At 40.7% G+C, this 18,638-nt stretch overlaps 1 protein-coding gene across 1 annotated transcript; it reads left to right on the top strand.

Annotated features, from left to right (window-relative positions):
• Window positions 1–11,562: 11,562 nt before the first annotated feature.
• Window positions 11,563–18,060, top strand: LOC147429043 (ras-related protein RABE1d-like). The gene is made up of 8 exons (XM_086494951.1): window positions 11,563–11,694; window positions 11,823–11,895; window positions 16,588–16,688; window positions 16,764–16,829; window positions 16,904–17,001; window positions 17,453–17,515; window positions 17,643–17,738; window positions 17,817–18,060. Exons 1-8 carry the CDS (start codon window positions 11,637–11,639, stop codon window positions 17,898–17,900), a joined length of 639 nt encoding a protein of 212 aa, XP_086351077.1. The 5' UTR covers window positions 11,563–11,636; the 3' UTR covers window positions 17,901–18,060.
• Window positions 18,061–18,638: the final 578 nt, after the last annotated feature.

Raw genomic sequence — 18,638 nt, 5'->3', positions numbered from 1 at the left:
GTGGGCGCACAGACTCTGGACGACCGGGCAAGGCACATGCGCCTATACCCCAACATCTATATATATATATATATATATATATATATATATATATATATATATATATATATATATATGCATACATATATATATGCATACATACATATATAAAATCGTTAGGGACTTAGAGAAGAAGCACCACCATTTTATTCTCATAAAAAACAATGCAGGTAACTGAAGGAAGCACCACCCATTCAACCTCATGAGCCATAAAGATCTTGGATCATCACAATTTACAAACACTATATCATGGTCTTGCCACCAGCAAGTTCTTGTCAACATGTGGAAAGATAGACCAAAGGAAGGTGCCACTTGGAAAAAACTTAGTGTCAGGGATGCTGCAATAAGACCCAACTTGATCCACTCTTTCCACTTCAATATTCTTGTAGAGTAAGCTTGGTGCAAGGGAAACTTCAAGTAAACATAGCAAATGTCTGGATGAAAAATTGAAATTCTTGTTTTCAAGTTTTTGATTGATAGGTTTTTACCCCTAGATAATACCTTAGAGAGGGCTCTTTGGAGTGCTGCACTATTGATTTTGTATGTATGTCTTTTCTCTACTTTAATGGCATAGTCACAACTTTGCAATTTAGAGAACACTCATTGCGGAATGTATTTGCATTACAAACTTCTCAATCTTACACCAAACAACGTAATGCTTTAGTTTCAAGGGTTATTGCCATTTATACAACTGAACGATGCACACAAGTTCCTTAAGCACATGTACTATGGGCGTAGGAGATACATACTCGATGATGCATCATGACAGTCACATGGATGGTGCCATCTTGAGTAGTTGAGCTAGACCTGATCCTAATTTGTCTTGGTTTTTCTCTCAAAATATTTGCTTACAATGCATCGATTGTCTTGACTATGCATGTGATGACTGCCAGATTATGTGAAGGAAAGAACTTTGATGTCTCCTCATGCGATCTAAAATTGTGGATGTTGGAGGATCATCATGATGTATAACTCTTCTCTGAGCGAGTTTCTCGTTTCAATTGAGAGAAATTTGGGATATCAATTGTGCTCTAAGTCGGCTTAGGGAGCAGCACAACTGTGGAAAAGTCTTTAGTTTTGCTCCATATGAGCTTAACGACAACTAAGTTCAATGTAAATGCATTGGAAAGGGGCTATCTAGCATTCATTGTCTTAGTATCTAGCACATTGTTTTCCTTTCCACGCTCCTGTTTTGATATGCTTCATGTGCTAGATTCAAATTTGGTCTGGAAAATAGAAGGTGCATTTTGATTTGTCAGTCTTTCATTGTGTTGCTTTTCATGTATGCTAGAGTGTGGTCATGGGTATTTACTTTTGTGGTTCCCTTATCATGTGGTTGTCATTCCGGCTCCTGCTCCATTCAATAACTTTCTCCAACACTAAACACTCATCCAGTTCAATCTTGTCACATGCTCTAATTTTATAGCTTAGTAGCACATTTTCCTGCGGGGGAAACTTAAAAAATTTATGGTGTTGTCACACGATTTTTTGAAGGCCCATCCTCAAGACATGACATTGCTCTCCGTCTCTCTATCCCTAATGGGGCAATAAGGAGGAAGATTATGATATCCTCCCTTCCTCTCACTGCCCACGATCTCCCTCGATGCCCCGCATATTTGACCAAAGATTAGACTCTCGCTGTCTACCTAGCCATATACAGAGTCATTTTCAAGCGTGGGTAGAACGATCCAAGAGGTCTCTCTACTCTATGTCTCTCAAGGTATACTGCTTGCTCCATACAATGTATATATGTGTGTGTATACATAACAAAGGTGAACTGGGTGTCATGTTGCTGTAGAAGCTTGCTTTACCATGGTATGCACATTCATTATTTTCAGGTTCAAGTGCAACTGTTGCTCTTTTTGTAATTCGCACTCGTTGTCTAGTTATTATTTAGTTGCTCTGTTTGTAAGAATGCACACTCATTGGAAGTATTGCTTTACCATGGTATGAACTGACTGCACATTCATTTTTTTCAGGGTTAAGTGCAACAGTTGCTCTGTTTGTAAGTATGCATACTCATTGTTTGTAAGAATGCATACTCATTGTGTTGTTCTACTCGTATGCAAATACACTGATTATTCACTTGTTTTGCTTGTATGAGTGCAGTACAGTCATTATTTAATTACTTTGTTTTTATAATTGCACACTCATTACTTACAACAACAGTAGCTCTATTTTCTAACGAATAGTCGTTGTGTTTGTAAGAATGCACTCTCATTCTTTAGTTATCATTTAGTTGTTTTGTTTTATGTTCTACTTAAAACAATTGCTTTGTTTATACAACATCCCTCTCACTATTTTCTACTTGAAAGCAGTTATTATGTTGCTTTTGTATGAGTGGACACTCATTATTGAGTTTCTGTGTTTTTAGGATTGCACACACATTACTTATAGGATTGCACACACATTACTTACACCAGTAGCTCTGTTTTTCAGCAAATAGTGGGTCTATTATTAAGAATGTACTCTCACTATTAATAGTTGCTCTCCATGTATGCGTGCACACTCATTATTTAGTGGCTCTAGAGCGTCTTCATCATGGCAGACTCATTACTTTTTGCTAAGTACAACAGTTGCTGTGTTTGTATAAGTTCACACCAGCTATTTTTTTAAGTATAGGCATTGTTGTTATATAATTGCAGACTCTTTTTTTTGTTTTGTAAGTTGCTTTGGTTGTATGAGTGTACACTCATATTACTCTGTTTCAAGTAAAGGGCTTGCTCAACAAGAGTGAGGATTCTATTGTGTGTAGCTATAGCACTATCGTGATTTACATACCTCAAGCTCGAATTGAGGATGTTCTCTCCCTTCTCCGCTCAAAGACTACCAAGTAAGAGAGTGTTGATGAGGCTAAGCTTGTGTTGTGTACGGGTGTGTCAGAAACTCAGTTTGAGCAGTGGCACACTAAATCTTAGGGTAATGAATAGGAGTGAGGTATGAAAGTTGTTGCATGATTGCACATGAACTAGTTGACATCAATCTTGTCGAAGATAATATGAACCTTGTTGGCATAAATAGGGACGCAAGACATGGCAAATCTCAAGAACTCGGTTATGCGAGACTGTCGCAATCCACTAATAGGAGTGCGGGCGGAGAGCGATCTGCTCATCAAGATAAAGGATAATTTTAACAGGGGAAACCTTGGTGGGAATTACGAGAATTTTTATCTAGTGTTTGTGATTGAAGTGGGTGTGGCTCAATCCTTTTCCGACCTCCACACAAAGGTGGTGAATTTCTACTAGCACATTCCTAGTATTGAATACTATATTGCACTAAAACATTACTCCAACCGTAGTATGTTGGCCGCTATATTTTAAAGAGGGGTGAACAAATGGGCACCAACTTTTGTGATTGCGTTTGGGCAAGTTAAGCCATGCAAAAATACTTTGAACTTCTTTCAACAACCAAGATGGGTGTAGTCTATAGGGGTGGGCTTTGGAAATTGACAACCATGCACCGCTCCTGGTCTGTCTTAGTATCAGATCATCCTCGCTGCCCAAGCTCTCTACGCTTGAAGGTTGGATGGTATTTCGGGTTTGTGCACTTGAACAGCTTAACATCAATTTGGTTTACCTTATCTATGAAGGAAATGTTTGCACGAATCAACCTAGATCCTAACTCCATGAATATACAGTGTCTCTGCTTCTCTAATTGTCTTTATACAAACATGCTTTATTAGGATTGGTGGTTACAATGGGCTTAGTTTTTAAGCACATGACATTTGATACCTACTCTTGGAATGCTTGCAATGTGCCAGAAGCTTGGAATGTTTTTCCTTCGGTACTGTATATTAAACTATTTGAAAATTGATGCTTTCTCTATTCTCCAAATTTCAGGTCGACCTCCTTGGATACCTTTTATGGGTTACGTGAGTTTTTGGGCAGCTATCAAAGATTCCATGGCTTACATATTTTCCTAGAAACTTTCATCTTTGCTGCTTGCACAATGGTAGCTTGGACATCGCCATGATATCTTATAGAATGTTTATATGAAGTTTCATTCTTCAATAAGATCACATAATCAAAATCATTGTTTTGTTAAATAAATGATGGTTTCTATCATGAATTCAATTAATTGCATATTTCTTGTAGATCGATAGTGTGAAGTGAGGGTATTCTTAGACCATAGTGTGGTTCTAGAAAGAAAGACCAACTAAGTTAAACAACTATTTGGTACTTTAGAAAAAGCTTCTTTATAACGTAGTGGGAAACCTTTGTTTGCTTAATCTACCCACCATCAATTTGTCTATAGCAAAGAAGTATTGAAATACCCTTGATCCACCAACAACAATATTTTATCTACGGCTACATATAATATGAAAATGATTTTTTGTGCGCACATGAATTTATGAACTTATGAATTTATTGGTACCAATTAATTATTTAAAATAGAACGGGTAAATTTTTTCAGTGTAATCTGAGAATTTATCCGTGTTCGGATAGTATGATAAGTAGAACAATACTTATATCGACATTGCTTTTTTTAATAAAAAATTTTTAAAAAGTCAATAGCCAAATGCAACGTAGAATATTTTAGAACAAGCACATGAATAAGATGGTGTCCTTAGTTCGCTCAGAAAGAAAAACTATCATTAAATAGTTTATGTGGTGGCCGTCCATGAAGTGGCTGGTCGGACACAGTAGGACCCGACGCGAACTAGCAGACTTAGACGAGAGAGCTACAAAATCAGTTGTGTTAATAATACCTAGATGACCCAAAAACTGGAATTTAATACCCGTTTTTAAATGTAAATGTTACAAAACCTTATAAATTTAGTGGTAGGATTTAGAAAAGGCCAGCGTGGGCAGCATGCGAGCAATCTTCTCTCTCTCTCTCTCTCTCTCTCTCTCTCTCTCTCTCTCTCTCTCTCTCTCTCTCTCTCATGTGCGTCCCGAGCATTGTGTTCTTACCTTCAAGAACAAAGAGGAGCGGGTGAAGTTTCTACGTCAGTCCCGCCTTCTCAAAGAAACCAAGCTTTGGATTGCAGAAGAATTGACCATGAATCAACTCAAGAGTAAAGCGAGCGAGCTTAAGAAGGTGCATGAAGCGTGTAAGCAAGGAAAATGGGCAATCTATCGAGGTGGCAAAGCGATCATCCAGGAATTCCGAAATCCCAAACCAGCTCTCCCCCCAGCCGACCCTTAGGTTTTTGTTTGTTTTCTCCTTTTTTTTCTACCCTACCCTCTTGATGGACCCTTAGTCCTTAACTGATATGTATCAGCACACACTGAGAATGAATCGTTGTAATGTTGTGTTCTTAGTCCCATAGGTCATATATGACCTCCGTGGACGATAATCCAATCTATCTATCTATCTAATCTCTCTCTCTCTCTCTCTCTCTCTCTCTCTCTCTCTCTCTCTCTCTCTCTCTATCTGGTGCCATTTGACAAACGAAAAACATGCGCTGGGCCTATAAGAGGCTAGCACTATCTATTGGCATGGGTCTTCAGTAGTTTTTCAGACACAGAGAACACACTCTCTCTCAGCGCTCTATTCAACCCTCACTCTCTCTCTTTAGCCATTTCTTACTTAGAGACCTTGTGAGAATAGTGCAGAGCCTACACAGCTTGTGGTGAAGGTACAAGGCAGACCACAGAGCTTGTGTGCGTCCTTGCGAGGAGTAGACGCACTCAAACAAGCACGATATTGGTTGTCCACACCTTTCAATATTTTGACGATATACAGAAATAATTTTCAGCCACGAGACACTCGAGAGGATACCACCTATGCCAGTAGATAGCAACAAAAACTTCTCTCGAGAAGAAAGATACAATATGAAGATAAAATAGCCATTCACGGCTCCAGGTATGATAAATTTCATCTAGTAGGCTTACAAATTTATGCACATGTATGTATCAGAATAGTATCCGGGATACGAACAACGTATGCTGTTTCGGGTGTATGTGTTTGTAACCGTTTAAAAATAATAAGACAAATCTCCTTTAGGGGGGGACCAACCCATCTTCTGGTCCCTAGTGCCGTGTCCTTTCTTTTCTATCATTTTCTCAAATATATCTTGTTCAGAATCTCTTTTGAAAAGGTGAAATTAGCTTTAAAGTATTAAGTACATGCTTCCGTTTCTGCGACATTAGCATATACCCTTTAGGGTTTTTTTGAACCTCTTACTCATAATTTTTGCTCTTGGGTCACTTTCATAGGAGCTCTCTACAAAATTAGTATCTTGAGCTTCAAATGTTTAGTTAATCTGTTTACCATCAATTTGCCTATAGAACAGAAGTATTGAGATACCGTTGACCTACTAGCATATGCCCTTAATGTTCTTTTGAACCTCTTACTCAAAGTTTTGCCTCTTTGGTCATTTTCATAGGAGCTGTCTACAAAAATAGTATCTTGAGCTCCAAAACTTTTCTACCTCTATATCCTTTTTTAGTTTGTTTGTCTAGGTGTCTTTTTTTGGTTTTCTTTTCTTTCATTTACAGGTAGCCTTTGATTTAGATATTAGATAAACACATATCCTTTCTCTAAGACATGTAGATTCAAGAATGTTGTAGATGGCCTGAACTAGATGAATATTGCTTTGCTGACCAGCTTCAAGAGGCACTCACAGATAGACTTCTATGACTTGAAAGCAGACTGAAGCGTTTTTCATTCAATTTTTTACTCGCATTTAAATATCGGTTAGTTGCCTTCTCCCAAATGCTGGTTGGAGTAGAATGTTTTAAATTTAAAACTTATGTGCACTTTGTGGAATGCCAGCATCAATACTCACCAACATGTTTGTGAGTATCAGAACTCAAGGTGGTTGTTACGTCCCCAGACATTAAATTGGGCGTCTGCAGTATGTCTGGCCAGTGTGAACTTGGCCCTTTGGTTATGAAGTCCTATAAATAGGACTTGAGTCTCATTTGTGAGATATTTGGTGTGATCACCACACTTGGACTCTAGGCCCTTGGTAGCACTACCCGCACACCCGTACTGATGCGGGCTTGGTGATATGGGACACCAACCCTTGTGGCAGAGGCTAGCTCGCTTGGCTGCAAGCTCCCAGGCTTGGTGGTGGGAGGCGAGCTTAACGTCCACTCACTACGTGTGTGTTTGGCTTGCATCATATCTTGTGTGTAGGGTGGATCCTGCAAGGGACTAACATTAGTATTAGAGCCTCGTCCTGCTCGTATGCGTGACCTGACGATGTGCACCAAATCACTAGAGCTCATGGGGCTGTGATGGTCAATCTAACAGGTTCTCCCAACTCTCGCATAGGGTGGTATGGGATGCTACTAGTGAGAGAGGAGGACAAGGGGGGCGCATGCTAGTCGGTTGTGGGAATTTTGGGACTTCTCTTTTTGTTTCTCATGGATTCTCATGTGTGGAATGTTGATTGTTGGAGGCAGTCACATGGATGCATGGTGTGCTTGCTGTTTTGGCCTCTACAAAAGCTGAGTGTGCATCCTTGGGATCCGCCACTCTGAGGACATGGAAGCACCCTCCATAGGCTTATTACAATGAGAGCGTCTTTTTCATTTTGGAGTGTATTTTGCGAGCGAGTCTTGAGATGGAAAAAAAGTTCATTACATGTTGGTTATGTCATTGCCGATTGTAGCGTGGATAGTGTGTCGTGCTCTCTACAGTGGGTGCTCCTTAGTGCAATGTGCGTGACATCTCACTCAAAACACAATGAAAACACAGGAAACAGTAGATAACAACAAATCAACATAGAGACAAAGTAGCAGACTAGAATATATGGACTCGACTATCTCAATGGGACCAATACAGACTCTGGCGTGGCAGCACACTCAGCTCCAGCTTAGAACTCACGGCTACAATGGGGGTGTCGAGGCTTAGATGTGCAGGGATGGTGCAGACGTGCTGTGTGTATAGACTCACTACTCTAGACGACGACGTTGGACCATATATGAAGAAGATGATCATGTTGACCCAATAGCTACTACTCGTGTGTACAACCATAAACAGCCACCAACAGCTCATAAATGTCAGCCATCTAAGTCTATCTCCAAACTGAGTGGTGGTGGTGACCTGGCCACAATGTCCACTAGCCCATCATCCGTATCCCTGCCATGTGTCACTGCCCAGCCCAGAGAGTCTGTCCAGTGTGAACCAAACCATACCAACTGTACTAACTGTGTGTCCTGTGAAAGTGACATTGTAGCCTTCTACACTGATGTTGGTTATCTTCCTTGGATTACTAGCTGCTTGTATGTAGCAGGATGAGTGGTATAGGGCAAACCTCGGCAATGTACACTAGGGCAATGCGCGAAGGGCTGTGGACCAAGGTGGTTACGTGAAGCCCCATTTTTTCCCAGGCGGCCTTGCTACAAGCACTCAACATTAGCCTTTTTTGTGCTAAGGGTTTGGTTTTTATCCTTTCCCATTAGGTCTCCTCAATCTCAGAAAAATAAAATTTATTTCAAAAATATTAAGTGCATAAGTGAAGGGTGAGTTTAGGAGATGAAAAGACAGATGAAAGTGGAAATTCAAAATACATCTGTAGGTGGAAAGTCAAAAGACCTTCTGTGTCCATAGAAAGAGGTGTTTCTCTTCTCCTTTATTTTTCCTTTAGTGTTTTATTCTCTTAAAAGGGCCCTTGCACTCTCTCTCTCTCTCTCTCTCTCTCTCTCTCTCTCTCTCTCTCTCTCTCTCTCTCTCAATGTTGTAACAGTCCTTCATAGCTAATACTATTGCAATTCTACGTGCTCCGTCATTGCCCATTGCTACGTGTTATAGACTATCACATCATTTTTGTTGTGGTTGAGAAAATAGGAATACCTTTTAATTTTTTTGAAGCCATTTAGGTGGCTGCCCAACTCACCTAATAGTTAGTGGATGTCCAACAACTTTAAAAAAAGAGGACCGTCCACAATCTCAAAAGAGTGTGAACTCTTTTAGAACTAAACGGTCGGCTTAGTATGAAAACTGCGGCTTGAAGGCGGTTAACCCATCTTACTCCCCTATATAAGACACGTCGGTGAGTAGAGTGAGGCATCCGTGTCGCTGAAAGCTCTATCTCACGTGTGAGCAATCCTTCTCGCCTTGTCTCCTACTCTCTCTCTATCTCCTCGTGCTTACCTTCAGGCTCCGGGGGGTGGTCACTATGTATAGATTGTGTATATCACGTGCGTTCAAAAACTATTTTTAAAATTCCTCATCTGTGAATTTTTGACGAATAAAATACACTCTTTTCCTATTCAATTTGTAAATTTTTCTTCTAGTTTCATTTTATGACACCCTTCTGTATGTGAAAATGTGAGAATAAATAAAAATAAATAACCCCGTCTACTGCACTTATGTGATAGTCACATAATTATTAAGTGACCCCCCCCCCCCGAGCCTTCAGGGTTGATTGGATGCACCTTTGGATCCTTCTTGATGTGGGATTGCGGATGGCCACCAAGGGGAAGATCTAGGGCTCAATTACTCTCTCAATGTGAGAGGCATGAAAGACTGAAAACGTAGATCTCGGTGATGCCGATGATGGACAACAATGGTGCACTCGATACCGACAAGGGAATGGCCGAGGGGAGACTCAATGGGCTGCCGAAGTACCAAACTGCAACAAGGATGGCTAGCGACTACAAATCCGAGCCGATCCGGCACGGAAAGGGCTGAAAATTGAAAACGCTAAGGGCTGATCTGCAAATGAAGATGACGTTGGACTGAAAACTATTGTCGTTGGGATGGTCTGGTGTTTTTCCAACAAAACGCTAGGGTTGATAGCAGGCTCCAGGAAACACTAGGGTTGAATGCTTGAGAGGCCTGGCTAAATCTAGCACTATCGTCACTTGTCCTCAAACGCTAGGTTGGATGCTCCCTTTCTAGGTGAGGTTACAGGTTATCAACCAGCTAGGGCTAGGTAAGGCAAAACCTTCGTTAAATTCCTACAAATAAAACATAAAAATGATTTATTATAAGTTTGACAAGGGGGTTAGTTTTTGTGTGAAAGTTATTAATAAAAATGATTTAATTTGACTTTCTCTCTCTCTACTTAAACATCTATTTAACATTAATTATGAAATCTACGTTAATCTCTACTTTAACATTAATTTAACATTAACCATTAAGTTTACGCTAATCTCTCTCTTTTCTCCTCTCCTTTTTCTCTCTCCCTAATTACACACCAAGCACGCAAGCAAGTATCTACGAACTAATCACACACCTACAACGAACAATCTTTTCCTCTCTCCCTAATTACACACCAAGCAAGCAAGTATCTATGAACTAATCACACGCATACAACAAACAATCAACCAAGCAAGCAAGAAGCACCTACACCAAACATGAAAGAGGTACAAAATCTTTGAACCTAACTTTTCTAATATGTGTGTGTGTGTGTGTGTGTGTTTAAGACAATGGGGAGGGGGGATTTTGTAGAAGCTTAGCTCTTGTGTTCCTCTAACATTCGAGTCTTCTTGTGTTCCTCTTGTGTAGAGTCCTCTTGCGGTCCGTCCTCTCCTCTCCAACGATCGTCAAGTGATTGAGTGCTCCACCAAAGATTGATTGTGCATGTGTCTGTGTGTGTGTGTGTGTGTGTGTGTGTGGAGAGAAAGTAAGAGAGAGAGAGAGAGAGAGAGAGAGAGAGAGAGAGAGAGCTTTGAGAGAGAGAGAAGGAGAGAATACGGTTGCATGTGAGATGGCGGTAGGAGTAGAAGAGCAAGGTATGCTGCAAAAAACACGGCATATCATGCTCTCTTTCTTTTTGAAATTTGCGAGGTAATATGCAGGGTAACATGCGAAAAAATATGTGAGGTAATATGTGCAGTAAAATTTAATTTATAAAATAAATGCTTCCCGCTCTCCTCTCTCTCCTTTGGCCACCCTATTTTTCTCTGTCTCTCTCTCTACAAAACGCGGTAAACGCTTTGCAAGTTTTATAGTGATGGCCATGCAAAAGCATTCACGACCTTCTTCCTTCCTCTGATCATGAGCTCCTAATACCAGTGTAAGGGATTGGGAACAACCATACGCATTTCTCCACCCAACTTTGCTATATATAGGTCCCTTGTACCGCATGTGTGTCCTGGCCCTTGGCATGACACCTCTCCCCTCTTCTCTCCCGTAGTATGTGTAGCACTCTATTTTAAGAGGTGCACATGGCACGCGTTGCAATGCTCTGCTTCGCTCTCTTTTTCTTTCAAATTGTATACATTTTTAATCTTGTGTATGTCTGCAGATATGCAAGATAATTGATTATGTTGCTCGTATGCTAAGTTATCTTGTGTATTTGTAGAGACTCTCCTGCTTTGTTTGTAGCACATAGTATTAGTACTACTACATGCAATGTTATAAGTGAAGCGGTAGAAGCAAGACGTGCTTTCTGTGTACTGTCCTTTTGTGTGTTTTGATTTAATTGTTTGTATCGTTTTTTTAAATATTTAATTTAACTTTTGAACTTTAAATGCAAAATCTTTCAATGAAATGAAATGAAAATTTTAAAACTTGCGGCGCTATGTAATTTTTCTCGACTCTTAAACCATAATTTTGGCTAAGGCAAAAACTCGGCAACGTGGCTTTTGGAGTTACATGTAAACCGGCCGCAGAATATGAACCAATGATTGCCTACTGTCTTTTAAAACCAGCTGGCCATAGCTGCTGCCGCTACTCTTGCGCAACGTACCGCCATGGCTTGCACAAAAGAGTCGGAGCAACTCGTCAAGCTCCTCCTCATAGGCGACAGTGGTGAGTTTTTTCTTTTTTTTGACCAGCCTTCTTCCCAGAGGCGCATGCTGATGTTTTCTTCAAAAAACACAGGGTTGAGCCTTCTTCTTCTTCGTCGTCTTCCATCTCATGGTCTTCATGACATGCAGGTGTTGGAAAGAGTTGCCTATTGCTTCGGTATTCTGATAATCTATTCTCAACGAGCTTCATCGATACCTATGGGTATACCATTTGTTCTGTCGTGTTTTCTGGCAGAGTTTTTTTTTTAAACTTTCTGCTTTACAAATTAACAGGTAATGTATCTAAGAAATGGTTCTAGTTGTTTGGTTTTCCCAAGAAATGGTTCTAGTTTTTGGTTTTCTGAATCCAATTGTTGATAGTGTGAAGCGAGCTTTTACCCTCTCAGCTTGATGATGCTGTGCCTTTTGTGCTTGATCACTTTCTTCCTCTGCAAAGAATAATGGTATTTACAAAATGCAACACTTTTATTTTTTAGTTGCATGCAAACACAATCAACAACATCTTGAAATGCATAACATTTTGACCGTGCCTGGTTTTTTGCTCGTTAAAACTTAACACATGCCATGCATCTTCTACCTAGTTCAACACCTAGGTCTTTAACTATTGACCTCTTGATGTGAGAATTGTGCGTTCACGGGGATCCCTGCGTGTGGAATGTTTGAACAATTGGTGTGTTTAAGCATTATGTTGTTTAACTCAAAAGACAATGCGCGAGACCAGCTGGGTGGGTCATCCCTGCTGCCCCATCCACTTACAGCCATGTAAGAGCCCGGTACAATGTAGAGTGACTCCTTACTATTCATCACTTAAAGAGGACTGAATAATGTGTGCAAGGGATAATCAAAGAGACTAGAAAGAGAGTACACAATGGGGGTTGAAGATGGGCAATCTATAAAAGTGTAGCGGGGAAGGTGTGATGACATGGAAAATATAGGATCATTAAACCACCGTCAATGTTTGCCATGTCCATGGAACCTGTGTCAGCCGTACAGGCTACAACTCCATTGCATGTACACCATGCTAACATTTCATCAATAGCCATCAGGAGATCGTGCCTCTTTTGGGAACTAGTCGAGCCCAGCCTACTCTAAAGCCCGGCTCACAATGCCAGAAGCTAACATGCATGTGTCTAGTGATCGAGTCCGGTCCTTCAATGTGACAATCCGAAACGAGGACTCTGGTAGATAGGTATCCCAAAACCTCTAACAGTAGTCATCCAAAGTGTCTTTCTTAATCATTCTCAGAAGATGCCAAGCTGTGATGATCGACATCTTCTTCATATTCTTTCCACTATCCAAGCAGAAGTGAAAATTCTCTTGAACTTTACCCACTTCTTAGGTGCTTTTCTGTGTAACAACAAAGTAGACCACCATATTTGTGCATTTGTTTTCAAGTAAGATGCCGCCCTTCGCACCTTGGAGTGTTTCGAGAACCGACCTCCCAAGAAGGCGACATCAAACTGCTGTATGAACTCAAGAACTCGATGGGTGTCCTGATAGCCTGAAAACGTGTCAAACTTGTCTTCTTGACCCCATCCTTGAACTCCTTGGTCTTCTTGTCCATGTGTTTACTGTCTAAATTTTCATAAGAAGGTAAAGTCTCCTCCTCTGAACTACTAGATGGCTCCTTGTGCCTTCTAGACTTTTTCAAAAATTTGCTTTTCTTGCTTTTTCTCCGCTACTTCTGCTTTTTCTCATCCTCTCTAGAACTAGAGGACAATGAATTGTCTAGGAAGACAAAGATAAATCTGGGTCATCCTCGAAATGAACACGCTTCTTGGATGTGCTTACCACCTCAAAAGTCGACTTCCAATGCAAATAACCGGTGAAATCCACTGATTTCTTCTTCTTCCGAGAGTGCTTTAAGCCTTTCATTAACTGGTTCATCTTCTTTATCAAACTCTTTTTGCGAGTACAATTTCCGCTTTTCTACATCCGGCTTTTCTTTTAGCTTCCTTACCGTCTTGAGAGAATCGACGGCCTCTCGCCGTCCCAAGTGAATCTCATCAATCGGGTAGTTCTTTAGGTGAGCCACATATTTTTGGTCTTTGAAGTACTTCATCAATCTTTTCACAGACCTGCCAACCTACAATTTATGTGTGTACTCCGCTTTGTCGAGATTCCCGTAGAAATTTTCCAAAATCTCTTGACTGCTCGGAATATTTTTGAAAATCAGCGTTTCTTTCTTCTATTCCCACTTTGGGATTCTTTTTTCATCTCCCAAGCGACCAACAGTTGAAGGGGTGTCGTCTTTGTCGAATTGTCTGCGAGAACCCATGTTGCTGCAAAAGGAATTGGATCCTCCATAGAAAAAGAATTGTTATGAGCTCTGATACTACTGTTACAGCCTTGGACACTCCAAGCGAGAAATCAATAGCAACTCAAGAACAAAAATTGCAAAATCATTGAACTTAAATATATATATGTATGTATGTATGTATATATATATATATATGTATGTATGTATATGTATATGTATATGTATATGTATGTGTGTATATATATATATATATATATATATATATACACACACACACATACATACATATATATGTAGAGAGAGAGAGAGAGAGAGAGAGAGAGAGAGAGAGAGAGAGAGAGAGAGAGAGAGAGAGAGAGAGAGAGAGAGAGAGAGAGAGAGAGAGAGTCGGCACGGCACGTTCCGAGCCAAAACGCACTAGCCCCAAAGACTGGCGTCCCTCTCGGTATTTCTATAATATTGCTCTTTGCAAAGTACAACTCCCAAGGGTTCAACTCTGTTCGAGACTTTGCGTCCAAATGTTTTATGGAAGAGGGCCCAGGAGAGTGGCCCTCTGGATTCTTTTAAACTTACAAGGGATGCCCAAAAGCAGTGCCCCAAAAAGCTTTAGTTCTAAAAGCATAAGTTCCCAGAAGCATCTGCTCCAAAAGCACCACATAAAAATTGCCAAAATCTACCAGCACAGTTTACAAAAATCCGTCAGCTTGCCTCGCTAACACTACAGTGAAAATTACGGAATTTTGTACAGCTGTCACGTCAGCTTGTCAGCGCGTTTTACGGAAATCAGTCCCAGATGCCAAGCTTCTGATATTTTTCCAGGTTAGTCGACTCAGCCATTGCTCAGAAGTTCTTTAAGTTGGTAGGGTTTAGGATTTTTAATCCCTAACCCCATCTTGTAGGTTCAGTTCCTCTCATCCACTCGGCCATTTCTCTACCAGTTGGACATGCCATGTCATCACACACAGAGAGAGAGAGAGAGAGAGAGAGAGAGAGAGAGAGAGAGAGAGAGAGAGAGAGAGAGAGATTGTCACAAGACGGGCACCACGTGACAGTAGAAAAGAACAGAGTGAATAGACTTTTAGCACTTCAATAACAACTGAAACTGAAAGAGAGACGAGACGCGACACGGAGTGGCGAAATTCCACCCCAGAGAGTATTGGCCCCAAACCTTGGCGCCCCTTTCGGTATTTCTTTACATTTGAACAACTGAGTACAAGCCGGTACTCCATCCTCTACACCTTAATCCAGAAGCATGTAAGAGAATGAGCCCATGGCCTCATATTTAAAGGCCCTAGGCCCAAAAGCAGCTTACATGAAAAGCCTTAACTCAAAAGCATCTGGTACAAAAGCATCTTGTCCAAAAGATGCCAGCGCAAATTATGGAAATTAGATAGTGCCCACCGCCAGGTCAGCACTTGTCAGCGCAAATCATGGAAATCCGTATAGTCTGCCACGTCAGCAGCCAGCGTGAAACGCGGGATTCCATACAGTCTGCCACGTCAGCAAGCCAACGTGAATTCTGGAGTTCCATACAGTTTGCACGTCATCTTCTTCTACTGCTTCTGCTTCTTAGAATTTAGGCCCCTTGGCCGGGATCTGAAGGTTGGCTCCGTTCATCAATGGCTTGACACATCAGCAGTTTGTGACATATATTTCTAGGCTTGCTCGCATAGTTTCATCTGCATTTGGCAGAGATTGTCTAGGTGTTGTGTTGGGTGAGGGTGGTGCACCATCCGATGGTATATACACCCCCACTCTCAGATTGTTTCGTGAAGAATCCTCCTTGATTCATTTCTCTCCCTAGGTGATGTGCAACAAAGAGTTTTTTATTGGGTTACTATCCTCTATAGGCTTGGTAGAGATACCAACGGCATCTTTGGGACCCATTAGGGTTCTTGGGGATTTTGTTGTGCCATTCCTTGGTAGGGATACCACTTGCATCTCTTGGACTGAGCCTTCGTGTAGTTTTGATAGTGATGATGTTTCTTTTGTTGAGCGTATGGCACAGTTTGAGGAGAAGAATGGATCTTTATGCCTCTGTATTGATCGTTGAGATCTCAATCTCGATTAGTACCAAAAAAAATAGCACCAAGGAAGATCTATGGAGTAGCTGGGAGAGATATTGAGAAGCGAAGGTGATTTGAGTGAGGTAGAGAGAGGAGACAGTGATACAGGTCCCAACCAACCCTTTCGATGGCCTCCTTAATTTGTTACAAGAGTGGTACTTACCAAGCTGGAAAATGGCGATTGAATTGAGACCCTGTGATCTGCATGATTGTGGACACTAGAGTCCTTGTATTGACAGATTGTAGCTGGTTGTAGTGTCATGCAAATAGAGGGTTTGCATGGAAAAATCTTGTCAGGACTCGAGCATGCAGTAATTGTGAAAGAATGTTGTCCAAGCACTCAAGAACACAACTTAGCAGTGTAGCACCAGGGAATCTTCAGCATGGTTGAAATTTAATAGCAATCATTTCATGTGATTATTGGTATTGCCGTTGTAGTAACTCCGAGAGGGGATTTGAGTGTCCTCTCTGTGGAGGAGCGAAAGAAGAGAGCGCTATTGGTGTCATTCTTTCTCTTTTGTAAGTGCAGTTGTTCTGAGTATTCTTGTTTCCTTCTGATGAATTGCAGAATAGATTTCAAAGTAAAAGTAGTGGAGCTCAACAGAAAGCGATATAAGTTGCAAATATGGGATACAGCTGGTCAAGAACGCTTCAGAACCATTACACTCGGTAAAAGATGATACCTGTGGCTTGCTTGTGGTCTTTAAACCAGTCTTTACTCTTTCCTGACAGTGTATTTATCAGCTTACTTTCGGAGTGCTATGGGGATTGTCTTGGTATATGATGTGACTCAAGAGTCAAGCTTCAACAGTATCCTTCTTCTGGATCATTGCTATGCTTAAATAGAGTATGGATATTGTGTTGCTTAACCTTTACATCGAAAGATATCCGGTACTGGATGAAGAAAATCGAAGAAAATGCTTCAGGAAACATCAATAGGATTCTGGTTGGTAACAAGGCAGACATGGATGAGAGCAAAAGGGTGGGCTCACTTATTTGATATCAATCTTGGATTTTTGAATGAAATGTGTATGTTGCAGAGCATCATTTCCATCTTTCATGTGTGGTCTATGATGCCTTGATATTCTAGTGATATGTTGCACTGAAAGGCAGCGTGCAGGAAAGTCTCTGTTCCTAGTCGCTCCTCGTGAAGATGGAAACCGGAAGTACTAATGGAATTTTGCAAATTTGCAGGAGTTTGAATTTTCTTGTGTTTTTTTACCGGCTCTCTGACCTCTTACCCTCATTTGAAAGTGGCTAATCTAAATTTTCAACCGGCTCTAGGCTAAGCTGATGCAAACCTTTCCCGCACATTGCATAGAAGAAATTCAGGGATAGATTTTATTTGTGTATGTGGGATGTTTTGTTTTACACAGAGGTCTATGCCTCTTTCAAGGTATATATGCCACTGATCTTTTCTCTATACTTGGCAGGCTGTATCCTTTGATCAAGGTCAAGCACTGGCCAATGAATATGGTATCAAGTTTTATGAAACTGTAAGGGCTAGCAGCATCATAATCAAATTTTTGTGTGTTAAAACTTCATGGAGCTGTTTTCTATCCTTTGAATCAACCTTGATTTAGTCAGTGTTGACCCATGCAAGGCTAGTTTTGATGTATGCAGAGCGCTAAGACTGACTTGAATGTTGAGAACGTGTTTCTAAGCATCGCACATGATGTACAATCGCGATTAGCAGCAAATCCTTCAACAAAGCCCAAGGTCCCATGGTTCTTTGTATGTGGATGCTGCTTGCTGCCTAATAAAACATGGAGATAACCAAGGCTCTTATTTTTACAGGCATCTAATATTGTCAAACCAAGGCGGGGTACAGCAATCAATGTGCCAATAGAAGACGATCGGGTGTCAAAATGTTGCAGTTGAAGGCTATGATGTGAGGAATTGGACCTCGCCGAATTAGAGGCTACCATGTCTCATGGATGAAGAGGGGAGTTAATGTGTGTTATTGTCTGCTTTGTAATCAAGGTCAAAAGAGACATAGATCGGAAACATCTCAATACCTTCCATGTCGAGCTTCCATTTGAAGGGGGAAGGGGGGGGGGGGGGGGAGGGGGGGTGGGTCAGATTATGTCTAGTCTAAGGGTCTTTTCAAGAAAACTATCTTGAAGAAAATCATAGAAATTTGTCATTCAACGTTTTCTCATATGTTGAAGAGCTAGAGAGAGTATGGTTTTTGATAGTCAAGTGTAAACACAATATTACTGAAAATCATAATTTTGGGCCTCATCATCAAAACCCTGCAATCACTATGACTTCAACACTATAACATCAAGTTTTGCGCTCAATATCTCAAATCAATCGCAAATTTGAAGCACTCTTCGATGATTGGTCACATGATAGGAAAATGAAAAGACTTGTTTACAGAATCCCACTTTCTATATGGTACAAAAAAGGGCCTTGGGAGATTCCAAAATTCACTGATATGGTGGTTGTATCTCTATACGATGCAAATTAGGCTAGTGAAACCATTGATTTACGCTATAGTTGATATATGCATATATCATAAGATGTTGACAATATTCTAATTAAAGCATGTTGATATTGATGATAGCAATATTACGTAGTTTGACAAGGGAAATAAGGAGCGGTTGAAATTTTTAT

The sequence above is a fragment of the Adiantum capillus-veneris genome, chromosome 22, assembly GCF_014529385.1.
Source record: "Adiantum capillus-veneris isolate H3 chromosome 22, ASM1452938v2, whole genome shotgun sequence".
Classification (NCBI taxonomy): domain Eukaryota; kingdom Viridiplantae; phylum Streptophyta; class Polypodiopsida; order Polypodiales; family Pteridaceae; genus Adiantum; species Adiantum capillus-veneris.
This window is presented reverse-complemented; position numbering and strand designations above follow the sequence as displayed.

Excerpts from the sequence above, each read along its gene's own strand:
- LOC147429043 (XM_086494951.1), top strand. The coding sequence starts at position 11,637 with ATGGCTTGCACAAAAGAGTCGGAGCAACTCGTCAAGCTCCTCCTCATA. Across the intron at positions 11,695-11,822 it reads CCTCCTCATAGGCGACAGTG|GTGTTGGAAAGAGTTGCCTA; the intron begins GTGAGTTTTTTC and ends CATGACATGCAG. Across the intron at positions 17,516-17,642 it reads GTATCAAGTTTTATGAAACT|AGCGCTAAGACTGACTTGAA; the intron begins GTAAGGGCTAGC and ends TGATGTATGCAG.